The 18567-nt window shown below is 44.5% G+C and overlaps 2 protein-coding genes across 6 annotated transcripts; one reads left to right on the forward strand and one right to left on the reverse strand.

The window, feature by feature from the left end:
- The first annotated feature begins 180 nt into the window (after positions 1-180).
- LOC135511207 (AP-1 complex subunit gamma-1-like) lies at positions 181-16069 on the forward strand. Of its 5 annotated transcripts, none has more exons than XM_064932846.1 (23): positions 181-404; positions 511-615; positions 1064-1271; positions 2952-3076; positions 3271-3412; positions 3613-3709; positions 3962-4038; positions 4240-4335; positions 4437-4517; positions 4609-4707; positions 4830-4885; positions 6570-6683; positions 6819-6959; positions 7275-7329; positions 12183-12305; positions 12441-12530; positions 12640-12767; positions 12945-13049; positions 13612-13756; positions 13923-14067; positions 14297-14451; positions 14657-14755; positions 14841-16069. In XM_064932846.1, the coding sequence occupies exons 3-23, from the start codon at positions 1071-1073 to the stop codon at positions 14937-14939; spliced, it is 2373 nt and encodes a 790-aa protein (XP_064788918.1). In that variant the 5' UTR covers positions 181-404; positions 511-615; positions 1064-1070; the 3' UTR covers positions 14940-16069. The 5 variants fall into 5 exon arrangements, with proteins under 5 accessions (XP_064788918.1, XP_064788912.1, XP_064788910.1 ...); XM_064932840.1 differs by having other exon boundaries at positions 514-615; XM_064932838.1 differs by lacking the exon at positions 511-615.
- Positions 16070-16543: 474 nt separating this feature from the next.
- On the reverse strand, positions 16544-18557 carry LOC135511238 (NEDD8). The gene is made up of 4 exons (XM_064932866.1): positions 18400-18557; positions 17219-17266; positions 16985-17067; positions 16544-16879 (listed from the first exon to the last, which is right to left on the reverse strand). The coding sequence occupies exons 1-4, from the start codon at positions 18415-18417 to the stop codon at positions 16762-16764; spliced, it is 267 nt and encodes an 88-aa protein (XP_064788938.1). The 5' UTR covers positions 18418-18557; the 3' UTR covers positions 16544-16761.
- Between the last annotated feature and the right edge of the window lie 10 nt (positions 18558-18567).

Below are 18567 nucleotides of genomic sequence, written 5' to 3' on the forward strand. Positions count from 1 at the left end.
GCAAAAATGAATGGAGGCATTAATTTCTATAGCTATTTTTCTTTCCAACGGCGAGGGAGTGCCAAGATGGAGGCAAGGGGCTTCAACACAGCACCCCCTACAAATCATCTAGTGTGTATATAAATAATTTGTTTTTTTTTTAGCCTTCAGTTTTCCTAGGGGGCGGAGTTCAGGGCTTGTCAGAGATCCGATTTCGGAAGTGATGCTGCCATTATGTTTTTCAGATGAAGTTTATGGGTTTAGGTACTGTCGTACATTAGGCGTCCAGCCAATATAAGCCGCCGACTAGGTTTAGTTGCCCATTCATTTGTGAGGCAAGAGTTTAATGAATGTTGACACATCTCCGTTTATTGAGCAAAGAAACCGGCCTGGTATTTTTATAGGGGCGTTTTCACTTTCTGAAGGTAAGAGACAAACTCCCATGTAATCGGAGGTTATCCTCGGGCATTAACGTTAGCTAGCTGGCTAAATAAATGCATGGTTGACATCTCTATTAACCTGTTCTAAAAGTAGATCGCCGAACGAACTGAATTTCTATGCAAGAGCTGTGGTTCCTCGCTTGCCACCACAGCATAAAAACATCGTGTGTTGTGTGTGGCTAGGAGTGCTAGTTAGGTGAGTGAATTTGATAGTTAACTACATTGACTGTGTCAAGCTAAAATTGACGTCACTGTTTTATATTTCACGGCTGCCTGTAAAGCTTGTTTAGTTGTACATCATGGTCGTTTCGTATTTTACTTTTCACTGTAAATAATGACTGAACGGCTGCTCTATTAAACGAATTAGAGACCTTCTCGGGTGTATCATTAACCCCACTTGCACCTCGGAAGTAATATTGTTGTTCTTCATGACTATACAGGAAATGCGAGTGTTTTTACAGGCGCTCATGAACGTGTTATTAGTTCTGCTTGGACCGATACTCAATGCATTTTCCCGTTCAGATTACTATGTATTCTTGTATGTCTGTCACTTGCCTTACGTGTCGGTGAACCAGGCAGGTAATAAGGACCTTTGTTGATGTTGTTGGAGCTCACCCTGAACTCCCTCTCACTCACTCAAACAGCAGAGCCATGTCTCCTTCGGTGCGTCTGCAGGAGATGATCAGGGTGATCAGAGGAGCCCGTACACAGGGGGAGGAGCGTGGTGTGATCCAAAGAGAGTGTGCTGCCATCCGGGCACAGTTCAGACAGGCTGACAATGGGACCCGCTCTCACAACTTGGCAAAGCTGCTGTATGTGCACATGCTGGGCTACCCCGCCCACTTTGGTCAGGTAGTGAACAGTGCTCTTAAGATAATTATTTATTTAGTTTCTACAGCGCTTTTCATTACATCTCAGTGTTGATAATATAAATAAACAAGCAACATATAAAATATATACAGAATGTAGCTACACTGAACAAAAATATAAATGCAACAATTTCAAAGATTTTACTGAGTTACAGATAATTTAAGGAAATCAGTCAATTTAAATAATTTCATTTGGCCCAAATCTATGAATTTCACATGACTGGGAATACAGCTATGCAACTGTTGGTCACAGATACCTTTTTTTTTTTTTTAAAGGTAAGGGCGTGGATTAGACAACCAATCAGTATCCGATGTGATCATCATTTGCCTCATGCAGCATGGCACATCTCCTTCACATAGAATTGATCAGGCTGTTGATTGTGGCCTGTGGAATGTTGTACCACTCCTCTTCAATGGCTGTGGGAAGTTGATGGATATTGGCGGAAACTGGAACACGCTGTCGTACAAGTCGATACAGAGCATTCCAAACGTACTCAATTGGTGGCATGTCTGGTGAGTATGCAGGCCATGGAAGAACTGGGACATTTTCAGCTTCCAGGAATTGTGTACAGATCCTTGCGACATGGGGGATGTGCATTATAATGCTGGAACATGAGGTGATGGCGGCTGATTAATGGCAAGACAATGGGCCTCCGGATGCCATAGATAAAATGCAATTGTGTTCGTTGTCTCTAGCTTATGCCTGCCCATACCATAACCCACCACCTCCGTGGGGCACTCTGTTTACAACGTTGACATCAGCAAACTGCTCACCCACACAACGCCATACACTCTGTCTGCCATCTGACTGGTACAGTTGAAACCGGGATTGATCCGTGAAGAGCACACTTCTCCAGCGTGCCAGTGGCCATCGAAGGTGAACATTTCACCACTGAAATCGGTTAAGATACCGAGCTGCAGACAGATCAAGACCCTGGTGAGGACTACGAGCACGCAGATGAGCTTCCCTGAGACGGTTTCTGACAGTTTGTGCGGATATTCTTTGGTTATGCAAACCCACAGTCTGTTACATCAGCAGTCCAGGTGGCTGGTCTCAGACGATCTCGCAGGTGAAGATGCCAGATGTGTAGGTCCTGGGCTGGCGTGGTTACACGTGGTCTGCGGTTGTGAGGCCGGTTGGACGTACTGCCAAATTCTCTAAAACGATGGTGGAGGTGACTTATGGTAGAGAAATGAACATTACATTTTCTGGCAACAGCTCTGGTGGACATTCCTCCAGTCAGCATGCCAATTGCAGGCTCCTTCTATACTTAAGTCATCTGTGGCATTATATTGTGTGATAACTGCACATTTTAGAGTGGCCTTTTATTGTCCCCAGCACAAGGTGCACCTATGTAATGAACATGCTGTTTAGTCAGCTTCTTGATATGCCACACCTGTCAGGTGGATGGATTATCTTGGGAAAGGATAAATGCTCACTAACAAAGATGTAGCCAAATTTATGCACCAAATTTGAGATAAATAAGCTTATTGTGCATATGGAAAATGTCTTGGCTCTTTTATTTCAGCTCATGGGACCAACACTTTACATGTTGCATTTATATTCTTGTTCAGTGTACATAAAATGTCAGGGGATGACTCTGTAGAGTTGGAATATTTGCTCTTTTTGTATCCTAACGACCCCCCCCCAATCTGGTGTCAGATGGAGTGTGTGCGTCTGATTGCAAGCCCTCGGTACAATGAGAAACGTGTTGGGTACCTGGGTGCCATGATGCTTCTAGACGAGAAACAGGATGCCAGCCTGCTCATCACTAACTCCATCAAGAAGTAAGGACAATTTTATCTGAAATGCTCTATTAAAGGGGACATATAAGACAGACAGATCATGTGTAGGCTGTGTATGATCAATGTAGTCATTAGTCACATAAACATAGTGGTCAAGTAGCCTCTACTTGAGGACATAGTCATTGAGAAATGGTCATGAAACCCCTTCTCTCTGTGTGTGTGTGTGTGTGTTTCAGTGACCTGTCCCACAGCAGTCAGTATGTCCAGTCTCTGGCTCTGTGTACTCTGGCCTGTATGGGCTCGGCTGAGATGTGTCGAGACCTGGCCCCAGAGATCGACCGCCTCCTCAGAGCCTCGAACTCCTACATCAAGAAGAAGGTGAGCACCGTCTGTAGCCACACACACACCGCCACTCCTTCCATCATGGTTGAGCTTGGTAATGCAGAAACACAAACCAATCCATCTTGATCACTACTGTCAAACACTGCATTGCAACAGACTGATGTAAACAATCATGGGCACTGATGTTGAAGGTTATTTTAGTTATGAAGCTGATCGTGATGACATTGACATTTCAGGCAGCTCTATGTGCAGTACACATGGTGAGAAAAGTACCAGAGCTAGGGGAGCTGTTCACCCCTGCAGCTCGATCCCTGCTCTCTGAAAAGAACCACGGTGAGTCACTCATTTTTTAAATGGTTAGACATGTTTTTATTACCAGCAATCTGTTCAAATAAATAAATCAAACAACTGTTCACTGTCTGCTCCTCTGTACCAGGCTGTCCGTCTCTACCTATTTCACAGTCTTACATTTGAGGACAGTACAGAGTCTTACATTTTGACTGTGAGCTGTTATTATGCGTGTTATAGTAAATGGTGTCAGTGTGGCAAATATTCCCCTGTCCTAATGGTTTGGTCCGATTGCAGGGGTTTTACATGGAGCTGTGGTTCTGATCACTGAGCTGTGTGAGCGCAACCCAGACACTCTAGAGCAGTTTCGTAAGGTAAGACACACACCTCATCCTACTCCATTCCAGTACATCCACTCAACATTAGACATTACATTTCAGTTCCTTGAAATGTATATCTTTGGTTTTACACTGTAAAACATCTAAACATCTAATTACAAAAACAGAACACATTCTCCCACAACCCTAGATGATGGTCTGTGAGCCTGACTCCTGCTCTGTGTGTGTTTGGTCCAGGCGGTGCCGGAGCTGGTCCTGATGATGAAAGGCCTGGTGATGTCGGGTTACTCTCCAGAACACAATGTGGCTGGGATCAGTGACCCATTCCTGCAGGTCAGTGTTTTGAATAGTGAATTGGAATCAGGGTAAAAACAAGCATATTGTGACAGAATCTACATGTTTCTCTCTCTTTCTCCTCCTTCCTCCATCATTAGGTGCGCATTCTTAGGTTGCTGAGGATCCTGGGGCGCAATAATGACACAGCCAGTGATGCCATGAATGACCTGCTGGCCCAGGTACAGTATTTTCATCACTAAATAGTCATGCAGGGTTGTTTGTATGAACAATTTAGATTTTAATCACAGCTTTTGTATTATTGACCTTCAGGTGGCTACGAACACAGACAGCAGTAAGACCGCAGGCAGTGCTGTTTTGTATGAAACTGTTCTCACTGTCATGGACATCAAATCAGAAAGTGGCTTGAGGGTAAGTGTCACGCGTGATGGCGTATATTTATATCTATTGGAAGTGCTACAAGTGATGGAGGCGACTGTAGCTTACATTTCTGCATAACAGAAGCCGTATCTAAGATGTTTTGTGTGTGACAGGTCTTGGCTGTGAACATCCTGGGGAGATTTCTTCTGAACAATGATCGGAACATCCGGTTAGTCTTCCCTCTCTCTCTTCCTTTGATCTCATCTGGTCCTTTTTCATGGTTTCTGGCCTGTTGCCTAGAAGATTATTGTTGCCTGAGGCAGACAAACATCTGGATTCTGATCATGCTTAACACGGTCAGTAATGTCTATTTGTGGGATTATTTAGCTAGAGCCCTTAATGACAGACAGGGTTCTCTGTACGTCGTGGGCTCACGTTCACATATGAAGTTTCCTTTTATCTGTCTGTTCTGAGGCATACTTCCTGTTGGGATTGCCTCCGTAGGGTCTGTCTGGTCTTAGGCTTAAGCTTACATCCCTGTGACAGTGTGACGGCTGCTGGAAAGCTGCTAGACTGGCTTAGATGGGATCATTCTGTCATATCGTTTCACCAGATGCACTACATATACAAAACTCTGTGGACACTCATTCAAATTTGGCTATTTCAGCCACACTTGTTGCTGACAGGTGTATAAAATTGATTAGGCACACAGCCATGCAATCTTCATAGACTAATATTGGTAGTCGAATGCCCTTACTGAAAATCTCAGTGACATTCAACTTGGCACTGTCATAGGATGCCATCTTTCCAACAAGTCAGTTCGGCAAATTTCTGCACTGCTCGAGCTGCCCCGGTCAACTGTAAGTGCTGTTATTGTGAATTGGAAACATCTAGGAGCAACAATGGTTCAGCCGGGAAGTGGTAGGCAAGCACATAGAATGGGACCGCAGGGTGCTGAAGTGCTTAGCACGTAAAAATAGTCTATCCTCAGTTGCAAAACTCACTACCGTCAAAAAAAATATATATGTTTTTTAACTGCTTCTGGAAGCAATGTCAGCACAACAACTGTTCGTCGGGAATGTGTTTCCTTGGCCGAGCGGCTAAGCAGCCGCGCACAATATTGGTCTGGGGCTGTTGTTCATGGTTCGGGCTACGCCCCTTTGTTCCACTGAAGGGAAGTCTTAACTCTACAGCCTACAATGGCATTCTAGATGATTCTGTGCTTCCAACTGTGGCAACAGTTTGGGGAAGGCCCTTTCCTGTTTCAGCATGACAATGCCCCTGTGCACAAAGTGAGGTTAATACAGAAATGGTTTGTTGAGATCGGTGTGGAATAACTTTACTAGCTTAAACAAAGCCCTTAACTTCAAAATCATCGAACACCTTTTGGGTGAATTGGAACGCCGACTGCGAGCCAGGCCTAATCGCACAACATCTGTGCCCGACCTCACTAATGCTCTTGTGGCTGAATAGAAGCAAATCCCCTCAGCAATGTTTCAACATCTAGTGGAGTCTTCCCAGAAGAGTGGAGGCTGTTATAGCAGCAAAGGGGGACCAACTCCATATTAATGCCCATGATTTTGATTTTCGACAAGCAGGTGTTCACATACTTTTTGTCATGTAGTGTAGATATTTAAAAGAAAATTCAAAGACCTTGAACTTGGAGGAGAGCAGTCATGCTTAACACCAGGGAAGAAAGCACACAGCAAGTTTTTACATAAGATATATGAGATGAGAGATCTTGGAAATTATACTTGTAGACAAGAATCACAAGCATGTTGCTTGGTTGAGCAGAGTATATTTTCCATGAAATGTATCCATGCACCAATTGTGTTGAACATTTCACAGCCCTCACACAAATATAATGCAGAAATATAACTTGTCTGAATGTCTTTATTTTTATTCATGCACAGGTATATCTCCATGACTTCCCTTCAGAAAATTGTTCAGACGGACCACAATGCAGTGCAGCGTCACAGGGGGACCATAGTGGACTGCCTGAAGGACCAGGATGCTTCTGTCAAACGGTAATGTTGTGATATCTGAACTTATCTTACCAGCTGGCCATGTGCTGCCTATACATGAGCTACGATGGAAGGAGGAGTGGTAATGTAGAGAACAGCAAACAGTATATTGTTCTATTATTTATGTTTATCCCTCAGCCGGGCGTTGGAGCTTTCTTTGGCCCTGGTGTCAGCTGTCAACATCCGCTCTCTGATGAAGGAGCTTCTCCTCTTCCTCTCCAGCTGTCCCCCAGAGCTCCGAGCACACACCACCTCGGGCATCTTCAACGCTGCAGAGAGGTACAGGGCTGGACCTCGCCTGGCTATGGGCTTTAATTTCTATGCCACAAAGTCTCTCTTTGTGGTCTGTGTGTGCTGGGATGTCTCATTTTGTGTCTTTGTCTATATGAATGTTTCCCTGTCTCTTTGAGTGACATGTTACTGTGTTTCTGTCTTGCTCTCAGTGTCTGTATATCTCACAGCTATCTGGCTGTTCTATCATAAAACATACACAGGCCTAGCCAGGAGCCTGCCCTCCCTGTGTGTCAGTCTCTGTGACTGTCTATATTTGTGTCTGAGCCGTAACACTGACCACTAAGTCTCTGTCTCTGTTAGGTATGCTCCCTCTCAGCGCTGGCACATTGACACCATCCTGCATGTCCTCACCACGGTAAATAATGACACTATATACCGCACCACAATCACCTGGTTTCAGAGCCTTTACAACTTGTTTTTAACTATGAATATCTATACCCCCATGATGTGTCTCACTGGTCTCACCCCACTAGCCTATACCTCAAGCCGTCTGGGTGGAAACTAGGCCACCCCACATTGCCAATGTTTGACTTTAGTCTAGACAGTGGAGTTCTTCACTGATCCAGAAAGGACCCGTTCTGACCCGCACCAAGAGCAGCAGCATAAATTCTAGAATTTCTCTCTCTACTGCAGCAGTCACTTTCAGATCTGTATGGATCCTTCAGGACAAGTCAGTTAAAATGACACATACCTGGGACAATTAGATCCGACCCAGACCCGTGACATTATTTAGAGTTCTAGATCCGGACCCGCTGTCTAACTTTCTACAAGGCAGTACTAAATCAAATCACAGTTTATTTGTCATGTGTGCCGAATATAACAGGTCAAATCAAATTTTATTTGTCACATACACATGGTTAGCAGATGTTAATGCGAGTGTAGCGAAATGCTTGTGCTTCTAGTTCCGACAATGCAGTAATAACCAACAAGTAATCTAACTAACAATTCCTAAACTACTGTCTTATACACAGTATAAGGGGATAAAGAATATGTACATAAGGATATATGAATGAGTGATGGTACAGAGCAGCATAGGCAAGATACAGTAGATGGTATCGAGTACAGTATATACATATGAGATGAGTATGTAAACAAAGTGGCATAGTTAAAGTGGCTAGTGATACATGTATTACATAAGGATGCAGTCGATGATATAGAGTACAGTATATACGTATGCATATGAGATTCATAATGTAGGGTAAGTAACATTATATAAGGTAGCATAGTTTAAAGTGGCTAGTGATATATTTACATTTCCCATCAATTCCCATTATTAAAGTGGCTGGAGTTGAGTCAGTGTCAGTGTGTTGGCAGCAGCCACTCAATGTTAGTGGTGGCTGTTTAACAGTCTGATGGCCTTGAGATAGAAGCTGTTTTTCTGTCTCTCGGTCCCAGCTTTGATGCACCTGTACTGACCTCGCCTTCTGGATGATAGCGGGGTGAACAGGCAGTGGCTCGGGTGGTTGATGTCCTTGATGATCTTTATGGCCTTCCTGTAACATCGGGTGGTGTAGGTGTCCTGGAGGGCAGGTAGTTTGCCCCCGGTGATGCGTTGTGCAGACCTCACTACCCTCTGGAGAGCCTTACGGTTGAGGGCGGAGCAGTTGCCGTACCAGGCGGTGATACAGCCCGCCAGGATGCTCTCGATTGTGCATCTGTAGAAGTTTGTGAGTGCTTTTGGTGACAAGCCGAATTTCTTCAGCCTCCTGAGGTTGAAGAGGCGCTGCTGCGCCTTCTTCACGATGCTGTCTGTGTGAGTGGACCAATTCAGTTTGTCTGTGATGTGTATGCCGAGGAACTTAAAACTTGCTACTCTCTCCACTACTGTTCCATCGATGTGGATAGGGGGGTGTTTCCTGAAGTCCACAATCACAATCCTTAGTTTTGTTGACGTTGAGTGTGAGGTTATTTTCCTGACACCACACTCTGAGGGCCCTCACCTCCACCCTGTAGGCCGTCTCGTCGTTGTTGGTAATCAAGCCTACCACTGTTGTGTCGTCCGCAAACTTGATGATTGAGTTGGAGGCGTGCGTGGCCACGCAGTCGTGGGTGAACAGGGAGTACAGGAGAGGGCTCAGAACGTACCCTTGTGGGGCCCCAGTGTTGAGGATCAGCGGGGAGGAGATGTTGTTACCTACCCTCACCACCTGGGGGCGGCCCGTCAGGAAGTCCAGTACCCAGTTGCACAGGGCGGGGTCGAGACCCAGGGTCTCGAGCTTGATGACGAGCTTGAAGGGTACTATGGTGTTGAATGCCGAGCTGTAGTCGATGAATAGCATTCTCACATAGGTATTCCTCTTGTCCAGATGGGTTAGGGCAGTGTGCAGTGTGGTTGAGATTGCATCGTCTGTGGACCTATTTGAGCGGTAAGCAAATTGGAGTGGGTCTAGGGTGTCAGGTAGGGTGGAGGTGATATGGTCCTTGACTAGTCTCTCAAAGCACTTCATGATGACGGAAGTGAGTGCTACGGGGCGGTAGTCGTTTAGCTCAGTTACCTTAGCTTTCTTGGGAACAGGAACAATGGTGGCCCTCTTGAAGCATGTGGGAACAGCAGACTGGTATAGGGATTGATTGAATATGTCCGTAAACACACCAGCCAGCTGGTCTGCACATGCTCTGAGGGCGCGGCTGGGGATGCCGTCTGGGCCTGCAGCCTTGCGAGGGTTAACACGTTTAAATGTTTTACTCACCTCGGCTGCAGTGAAGGAGAGACCGCATTTTTCTGTTGTAGGCAGTGTCAGTGGCACTGTATTGTCCTCAAAGCGGGCAAAAAAATTATTTAGTCTGCCTGGGAGCAAGACATCCTGGTCCGTGTAGACCTTACAGTGAAATGCTAAAATGCTTTTACAGTGAAACAGTAAAAATACATTTGAAAATAACAGTAGCAAGGCTATACAGTGGAGCAAAAAAGTATTTAGTCAGCCACCAATTGTGCAAGTTCTTCCACTTAAAAAGATGAGAGGCCTGTAATTTTCATCACAGGTACACTTCAACTATGACAGATAAAATGAGAAGAAACAAAATCCAGAAAATCACATTGTAGGATTTTTAATGAATTTATTTGCAAATTATGGTGGAAAATAAGTATTTGGTCACCAACAAACAAGCAAGATTTCTGGCTCTCACAGACCTGTAACTTCTTCTTTAAGAGGCTCCCCTGTCCTCCACTCGTTACCTGTATTAATGGCACCTGTTTGAACTTGTTATCAGTATTAAATACACCTGTCCACAACCTCAAACAGTCACACTCCAAACTCCACTATGGCCAAGACCAAAGAGCTGTCAAAGGACACCAGAAACAAAATTGTAGACCTGCACCGGGCTGGGAAGACTGAATCTGCAATAGGTAAGCAGCTTGGTTTGAAGAAATCAACTGTGGGAGCAATTATTAGGAAATGGAAGACATACAAGACCACTGATAATCTCCCTCGATCTGGGGCTCCACGCAAGATCTCACCCCGTGGGGTCAAAATGATCACAAGAACGGTGAGCAAAAATCCCAGAACCACACCTAGTGAATGACCTGCAGAGAGCTGGGACCAAAGTAACAAAGCCTACCATCAGTAACACACTACGCCGCAAGGGACTCAAATCCTGCAGTGCCAGACGTGTCCCCCTGCTTAAGCCAGTACATGTCCAGGCCCGACTGAAGTTTGCTAGAGAGCATTTGGATGATCCAGAAGAAGATTGGGAGAATGTCAGATGAAATCAAAATAGAACTTTTTGGTAAAAACTCAACTCGTCGTGTTTGGAGGACAAAGAATTCTGAGTTTCATCCAAAGAACACCATACCTACTGTAAAGCATGGGGGTGGAAACATCATGCTTTGGGGCTGTTTTTCTGCAAAGGGACCAGGACGACTGATACGTGTAAAGGAAAGAATGAATGGGGCCATGTATCGTGGGATTTTGAGTGAAAACCTCCTTCCATCAGCAAGGGCATTGATGAGGAAACGTGGCTGGGTCTTTCAGCATGACAATGATCCCAAACACACCGCCCGGGCAACGAAGGAGTGGCTTCGTAAGAAGCATTTCAAGGTCCTGGAGTGGCCTCGCCAGTCTCCAGATCTCAACCCCATAGAAAATCTTTGGAGGGAGTTGAAAATCTGTGTTGCTGTTGCCCAGCAACAGCCCCAAAATATCACTGCTCGAGAGGAGATCTGCATGGAGGAATGGGCCAAAATACCAGCAACAGTGTGTGAAAACAACCTTGTGAAGACTTACAGAAAACGTTTGACCTCTGTCATTGCCAACAAAGGGTAAATAACAAAGTATTGAGATACATTTTTGTTATTGACCAAATTCTTATTTTCCACCATAATTTGCAAATAAATTGATTAAAAATCCTACAATATGATTTTTCTGTATTTTTTTTTCTCATTTTGTCTGTCATAGTTCAAGTGTACCTATGATGAAAAGTTACTAAATACTTTTTTGCCCCACTGTATACAGACACCGGTTATTCAAGCTTATTGAGCTAGTATGTAGATATGGTTAAAGTGACTGCATGTATGATGAACAGAGAGTAGCAGAAGTGTAAAAAGAGGGGTTGGCGGGTGGTGGGACACAATGCAGATAGCCCGGTTAGCCAATGTGCAGGAGCACTGGTTGGTCGGGCCAATTGAGGTAGTATGCACATGAATGTATAGTTAAAGTGACTATGCATATATGATAAACAGAGTAGCAGCAGCGTAAAGAGGGGTTGGAGGGAGGCCACAATGCAAATAGTCCGGGTAACCATTTGGTGTCGTATTGCTTGGGGGTAAAAACTGTGAGAAGCCTTTTCATCCCATACTTGGCACTCCGGTATCGCTTGCCATGCGGTAGTGGAGAGAACAGTCTATGGCTGGGGTCTTTGAACAGTTTTAGGGCCTTCCTCTGACACTGCCTGGTGTAGAGGTCCTGGACTGCAGGCAGCTTTGCCCCAGTGATGTATTGGGCCATACGCACTACCCTCTGAAGTGCCTTGCGGTCAGAGGCCGAGCAATTGCTGTCATTACCAGGCAGGGATGCAAAACTGTTAGGTTGCAGCTGTAGAACCTTCTGAGGATCTCAGGACCCATGTCAAATCTTTTTAATTTCCTGAGGGGGAATAGGCTTTGTCATGCCCTCTTCATGACTGTCTTGGTGTGTTTGGACCATTCTAGTTGGTTGTTGATGTGGACACCAAGGAACTTGAAGCTCAGTCAAACTAAGAACTCTCTTTCAGGCAGGGGGTGACGTGCGGGATGAGACGGTGCCCAACCTGATCCAGCTCATCACCACCGCAACAGAACTTCACTGCTACACGGTCCACAAGCTGTACAGAGCCCTGATTACAGACATCTCAGTGGTATGGCTTTAGTATGAATGTGTTTGTGTGCCATGCTCTGTAGGAATGTGTGTGTTATCAGTCAGGAAAACCTCAAGGCTCTGGTTATACTCGGATTATCAGCTGTGGCACTGTGCAACGTGTGTGTGTACGCAGCAATCCCTGGTACAGGTTGCGTGCTGGTGTATTGGGGAGTATGGAGACCTGCTTCTGAGAGGAGAGTGTGAGGAGACAGAACCTGTTCAGGTACATGCTTTGGTTGTTGTAACACAGTCATGGTTAACACCAATTGACAATACAGTAGTAATTGTCATTAAACCGAGGCAGTAGTTCTTGTTTTCTGTCCTGCCCTTAGGTGACAGAGGATGATGTCCTGGACGCCTTGGAAACGGTTCTACAGTCACATATGTCATCGCCAGCAACCAGGGGCTTCGCTCTCACAGCAACCATGAAACTCAGCACACGCATAACACATAACGTGGAGTAAGCATCAGTATATCACACTGCTTGAACTACTATACAGCAATAACTGAAAACTGCTATGTCAGTTTTTGCCCACTGTGGGGTCTTGGGACTTGACTCTCGACATTGCTGATACAGCGAATACTAAAATAGCTCTTGCTTCCGCCTGTTTTTCTCTCCCCTGTCCCTCTCTGGCAGTCGCATTAGGAGCATCGTCAGCATCTACGGCAGCTGTATCGACGTGGAACTCCAGCAGAGAGCAGTGGAATATAACGCTCTCTTCAAGAAATACGACCACATGAGGTACAACCTATAATGTACATAATACTATTTGCAATGTTAGCCAATCATACATGCATATAGTGGTGTCAGAGGAAGGCCCTAAAAATGGTCAGACTCTAGTCAAAGACTGTTCTCTCTGCTACCGCACGGCAAGCGGTACCGGAGTGCCAAGTCTAGCCCCCCCCCTCGCTTACACCGCTGCTACTGTCCATTGTTATCATCCATGCATAGTCACTTTAAACTCTATCTACATGTACATATTACCTCAACTAACTGTACCGGTACCCCCCCTGTATATAGTCTCGCTATTGTTATTTTACTGCTGCTCTTGAATTGTTACTTTTGTTTCTTATTCTTATCTGTATTTTTTTTAAATGCAGTGTTTGTTAGGGCTCATAAGTAAGCATTTCACTGTAAGGGCTACACCTGTTGTATTTGGCGCATGTGACTAATATAATTTTGTTTTTGATTTCTACTATTATATTTTATGTATGGGTACATTGCCAGTGAGTGGGGCATTGCATCATGGAAGCCACTATATCCCACCCCAGTACACTGCTAAGAGAGCTCTCTGTGCTCGCAGGGCTGCGGTGCTGGAGAGAATGCCGGTGATTGACAAAAGCTCCCCGGGACATACCAATGGAGAATCAGCAGGGGGGAATATAAAAGAGTTGGAGCCAACCAAACTGACACAGGAAATAGTATTTCCCCAGGAACCTTCTAATCAGGTAAGTGATGAAAATTACTGCAATAAACTTTGGTATTTCAGCTACCTGGATATATATATATATATATATCTGACCTACTATTGTATACTGTGTGTGTACTTTCTCAAGCTAAACTTCTTGAATATTACATGATGTGTAATCTTTACCCTCGCTTTACCTTGTCAAGGTGTGTGATCTGTTGGACCTGCTGGGTGGTTCTGGGGAGCCTTTCCAGCCCAGCCCATCCCTGTCCAGCACAGCTCCTGGCCCAGCTAGCAGCACGGCTGGGGGAGACCTACTGGACCTGCTGGGAGGCCTGGATGTAACACCTGGTGAGACACACAACAGCTGAGAAACAGGGCGATGGGCAGAGCAGGGGGTTGCAAAGAGATGGATGGAGGGCGAGATGGAGTCAAATATCAACTGTTTTGGAATGAACACATCTGTAGCTTTATACAAAATATACAGTACATCTTCATAATGTATTTAATGATCATCTGTTTTTGGTGTTGAATTCCATGATTTCCAGTGACAGATTTTTTTTTTTCTTTGTTTCCATAGCACCACATAGTGTTACAGTGTATGAGAAAAACGGTGTGACGCTGAAACTACAGACTGACACACAGACAGACACAGGGATGACCGTTACCCTCACTGCCACCAACTCCACTGACGGGGACATCACTGGCCTCACCCTGCAAGCAGCAGTACCCAAGGTCTGCTTCCCCAACTCTTTGTGTCGGAGTACCTTTTGTATTTGGTATTCCAAGCTTTTACGTCATGAGTAGGGTCCTCTAGACCATGTAACTGACCAGGAAGAACTCTGGGCCCTACTTATAGGCTGTTTGTGACCTTTGTAAAACTCTGGGTCCTAGTTATAGGCTGTTCATGACCTTTATCTCGCACTCCCATCCACCTCAGAGCGTCCAGTTACAGATGAAGGCTCCGAGTGGTGACGTCATCCCTGCGCATGGCTTAGGTCAGGTGACCCAGACTGTGCTCCTCAACAACCCAAACAAGGTGGGTCTTCATTCAGTCAGTTCATGGTCACAACATGCATGCGCACACCCACAATGGACTAAAAATGAACTTATCCCCCCCCCAGGTGAGTCTGAAGATTAGGGTGCGTGTGTGCTACACCAGCCAGAGCTCTGTCTGCCAGGACACGGTGCAGATCGACTCCTTCCCAAGCACTGCCTGGTAATGACCGCTGCAATCAACCTGTCCATCAACACTGACACAGACATCAGACAATGTACGTGGAAGGATTGACAGCTGACCAGGCCCAGGAGTGGGGACCCATTCTACCTAACAGCTGCCTGTAAATCATTTTGAGGGGATCCTCTCTGTCAATCAACTATTCCACACTACAACCTGATGCTGTCAGTCTAAGCTGATGTTTTTTCAAATTACTCTTAATTCTGTTATTTTTCTAAATGGCTGACCCTTGTGAACTGTGGAAATTGTTCCCCTACAGTTTGACAAGGATTCGTGTAGATGAACTCTCAAGAGACTCTGTCACCCTAAAAGCCATTGTCACCATTCTACCTTTTCAGCTCCTGTTCGGACTACTGGTATTACATTACCCATAGGTTAACTAGCGGTATTAATGACACCACTGAACATGGTACTAGCTTCACTGTGTATTTCCAGAGTTGCAGGTCATTTGTGTCACATCAATCAACAACAGTAATATGCAGCTGTCTGCCTGAGCCAGTGGTACTCATCCAATCAGAAGATCAATAAATCCTGAGAACTGCAATCATGACTGTCCACATGAAAGGGGTCTGTCAGGATACATTTTCAGAGTAGTTGGTAGTCTTGGCTCGTGCAACCTTGTAAACTAGTTAAAAGCTTGACAACTTGTCTTTCACTCCAGGACTACTGACCTACTTACTGGTGTAGGTCACTTTGTTACAATTCGCTGTAGTCTATCTGAGCCACATTATCAGCATCCCTTAACACTACGCCTTATCTATACTTACATGCCTTCCGTTGGTGTGCACTTGTCCCTACCTCTCTTTACCATCTGATCGGCTGCTTCTCTCTTCCCTTGTGCCTGTCACTCAGAACCCCCTTTTGGAGCTGAGGGATTATGGTGTATGTCTATATTGACTTTGAGGTGAGAGTTGCTGTTTTATCTGTGAATGATTTAACTCCCCCATATCGCTGTATCTTTGAAGCATCAGTGCCAGTCCTAACCAGTGTTTCCCCTGCCATAGCTTTAGCTTCTGAAGTTATTTTTTTATGCCCGGGGAAAGACTGGCCCTGACCTGCATACACTACCCAACCTCTCTCAGCTAAAATAAATAAGTTCTTGTTCTTAAAACACTAGATAGTCTTCGGTTGTATGAGATTGCAAATCTTGTTGCAATACCAAATAATTGATGCATATTGGAGAAGTGCCTCCACAAGGTTACAAAAGTAGTAATAGAAAATTAATTTGGTAACATTCCAAACATCTGGACCTTATTACCAGCTGCCCTTGCAATTGTAAGTAAATTGGTTTGTGGATATTAATAATTGTATGCTTCCAATGGGATTCAGTGCAAATAAGCAAAACATCCACCCTTTAGACCACTACACTCAAAAGGAACCAGCTGGAGAAATGGAGACGGAAAGAGAATTTGGTTTGTATGCATTGCCTTCGACTCCCATGTTAACCTTTAATTAGAAATGTTATCAAACCTTAATGAGTTTAGAATCCCTATAACTGCCTATATATGGAAAGTAGTTTAACAATGCACTGCTAAGTCACACACTCATACAATAGCAGCCATACAGCCATGTACTTCAAAACAAAAATAGTCAACATTACCTTTTTAATCACAAGCAAAATACTTGAACTTAAAGCAAGAGGTGGTTACAAAAACAATCTACACAGAAGATTTATAGCAGAAGGTCCTTTGTTTGCTGAGGCCTAAGAACATTACTTCCACACCATTGTGGCAATTTTCTGCTCTGTGTTGCAACATGGTGTGAGTGACAATGACAGAAACTTGTGGGTTGGCACAAGGCCGGCCCCACTAGACGATGAGTTGTATTCTGTTACAGTGGCAGACTAGCCCTCCTCTAAGCGCCAGGACCAGATGCAGAACTGAGCCTCCCTGGATCTTGTAGTCTGCAGCAGTCTTCTCATCGTTCCTGAGGGATGGGAGCAGATAAAACATCCATGATGTAATGCCACCACTTGATTAAATGGAGCTAATGTTTCATGACAAGATTGTGATGGAAGGGTTGATAACTAACATCTGTTTTCCACTGTAGATTAGTCTTTGTTGTTGAGGTGGAATCCCCTCCTTCTCCTCCACTCTTTCTTTAATTCTCTCCACCTTCATGTGTACAAGAAAGCATATGAGCTAAATGTCTTTACAAGGACGTCACTCCCCAGCAATGTATGCTGACATGAGTAATATTACACATAGAAAGCAAATCCATGAGATTAATATCATCAACCTCCGGAGTAATGTAGATGTTTCATACCTTGTCTGTGGGCTCAATGTCGATCTCTATTTCTTTGCCAGTGAGAGTCTGAAACAGTAAAATAATTGATAATTTCAGAGCATAAAATACAATATTCCACTAAACAGCAACATCTTATAAGGATTGGCCTAAATTAGTGGGTAATGGCTATGGTTCAACAGCACCTGTTTATTGTACGAAGTGAGGCCTTGTATCCTGTCTGGATTAAGATGAAGACTGGGTGAGCAAAGCAACTCAAACATAGGACAATGGCCATACAACTTAATTTAGTATGGTAGTAAGCTACCTAAAGTAAATTAGTTATACTGAACAAAAATATAAATGCAACATGTTGGTCTCATGTTTCATGAGCTGATATAAAAGATGGCAGACATTTTTCCTTTGCCAAAACAATCCATCCACTTGGGGACAATAAAAGGCTGCTCTAAAATGTTTTGTCACAACACAATGCCACAGATGTGTCAAGTTGAGGGTGCGTGCAATTGTCATGCTGACTGCAGGAAAGTCCACCAAAGCTGTTGCCAGAGAATTGAATGTTAATTTCTCTACCATAAACTGCCTCCTGCGTCATTTTAGAGAATTTGGCAGTATGTCCAACCGGCCTCAACCGCAGACCACGTGTAACCACTCCAGCCCAGGACGTCCACATCTGGCTTCTTCACCTGAGGGATCCTCTGAAACCAGCAACCCTGACAGCTGGTGAAACTGAGGAGTATTTCTGTCTGTAATAAAGCCCTTTTGTGGGGAAAAACTCATTCTGATTGGCTTGGCCTTGCTCCCCTGTGGCTGCGCACTTGCCCTCCCAGTCCCATCCATTGCTGCACCCCTGCTCTCCCAGTCCCGCCCATGGCTGCGCCCCTGCCCAGTCCTGTGAAATCCATAGATTGGGGCCTAATGAATTTAATTCAATTGACTGATTTCCTTATATGAAATATAACTCTGAAAAATCTTTGTTACTTGTGGAGATTATATTTTGGTTCAGTATAGTTAATGTTAGCTAACTCTACATTCTATACGGGGATGAATGTTTCAATGTCAATGGCCTGCTGCAATGTCCACTATATAGCGCTTTTCAGAAATATTCATATATTTAGCTGCGGCAGATAGCTAGATCGGTGATGAGATGATCATTCAGTATGTAAACTAGCGGTCTTGGCCACCAATTAAATGGCTGGTCTTACCTTAACCTTGATCAGCATTTTGATTGTCGCATAAAATACGCTTTAAATCGATGTAAAAAATACCTAATCTACACCTCGTGTGGTACTGTCAAATTGAGCAAATCATATTGTTCAACCTTTATGATTCAACTTTATTTCCCGTGTAAGTCACTATTCCGTCCGTGCATC

Source organism: Oncorhynchus masou, chromosome 3 (genome assembly GCF_036934945.1).
Source record: "Oncorhynchus masou masou isolate Uvic2021 chromosome 3, UVic_Omas_1.1, whole genome shotgun sequence".
NCBI classification, from domain to species: domain Eukaryota; kingdom Metazoa; phylum Chordata; class Actinopteri; order Salmoniformes; family Salmonidae; genus Oncorhynchus; species Oncorhynchus masou.

What these genes read in the sequence shown, in the direction of transcription:
- LOC135511207 (XM_064932846.1), top strand. Translation starts at nt 1,071, where the DNA reads ATGTCTCCTTCGGTGCGTCTGCAGGAGATGATCAGGGTGATCAGAGGA. An exon ending in TGAATGACCTGCTGGCCCAG is followed by an intron (nt 4,518 to 4,608) that starts GTACAGTATTTT and finishes ATTGACCTTCAG; the next exon opens with GTGGCTACGAACACAGACAG. An exon ending in AACAATGATCGGAACATCCG is followed by an intron (nt 4,886 to 6,569) that starts GTTAGTCTTCCC and finishes ATTCATGCACAG; the next exon opens with GTATATCTCCATGACTTCCC.
- LOC135511238 (XM_064932866.1), bottom strand. An exon ending in ACATTGAGCCCACAGACAAG is followed by an intron (nt 17,068 to 17,218) that starts GTATGAAACATC and finishes GTACACATGAAG; the next exon opens with GTGGAGAGAATTAAAGAAAG. An exon ending in ATCTACAGTGGAAAACAGAT is followed by an intron (nt 16,880 to 16,984) that starts GTTAGTTATCAA and finishes CCCATCCCTCAG; the next exon opens with GAACGATGAGAAGACTGCTG.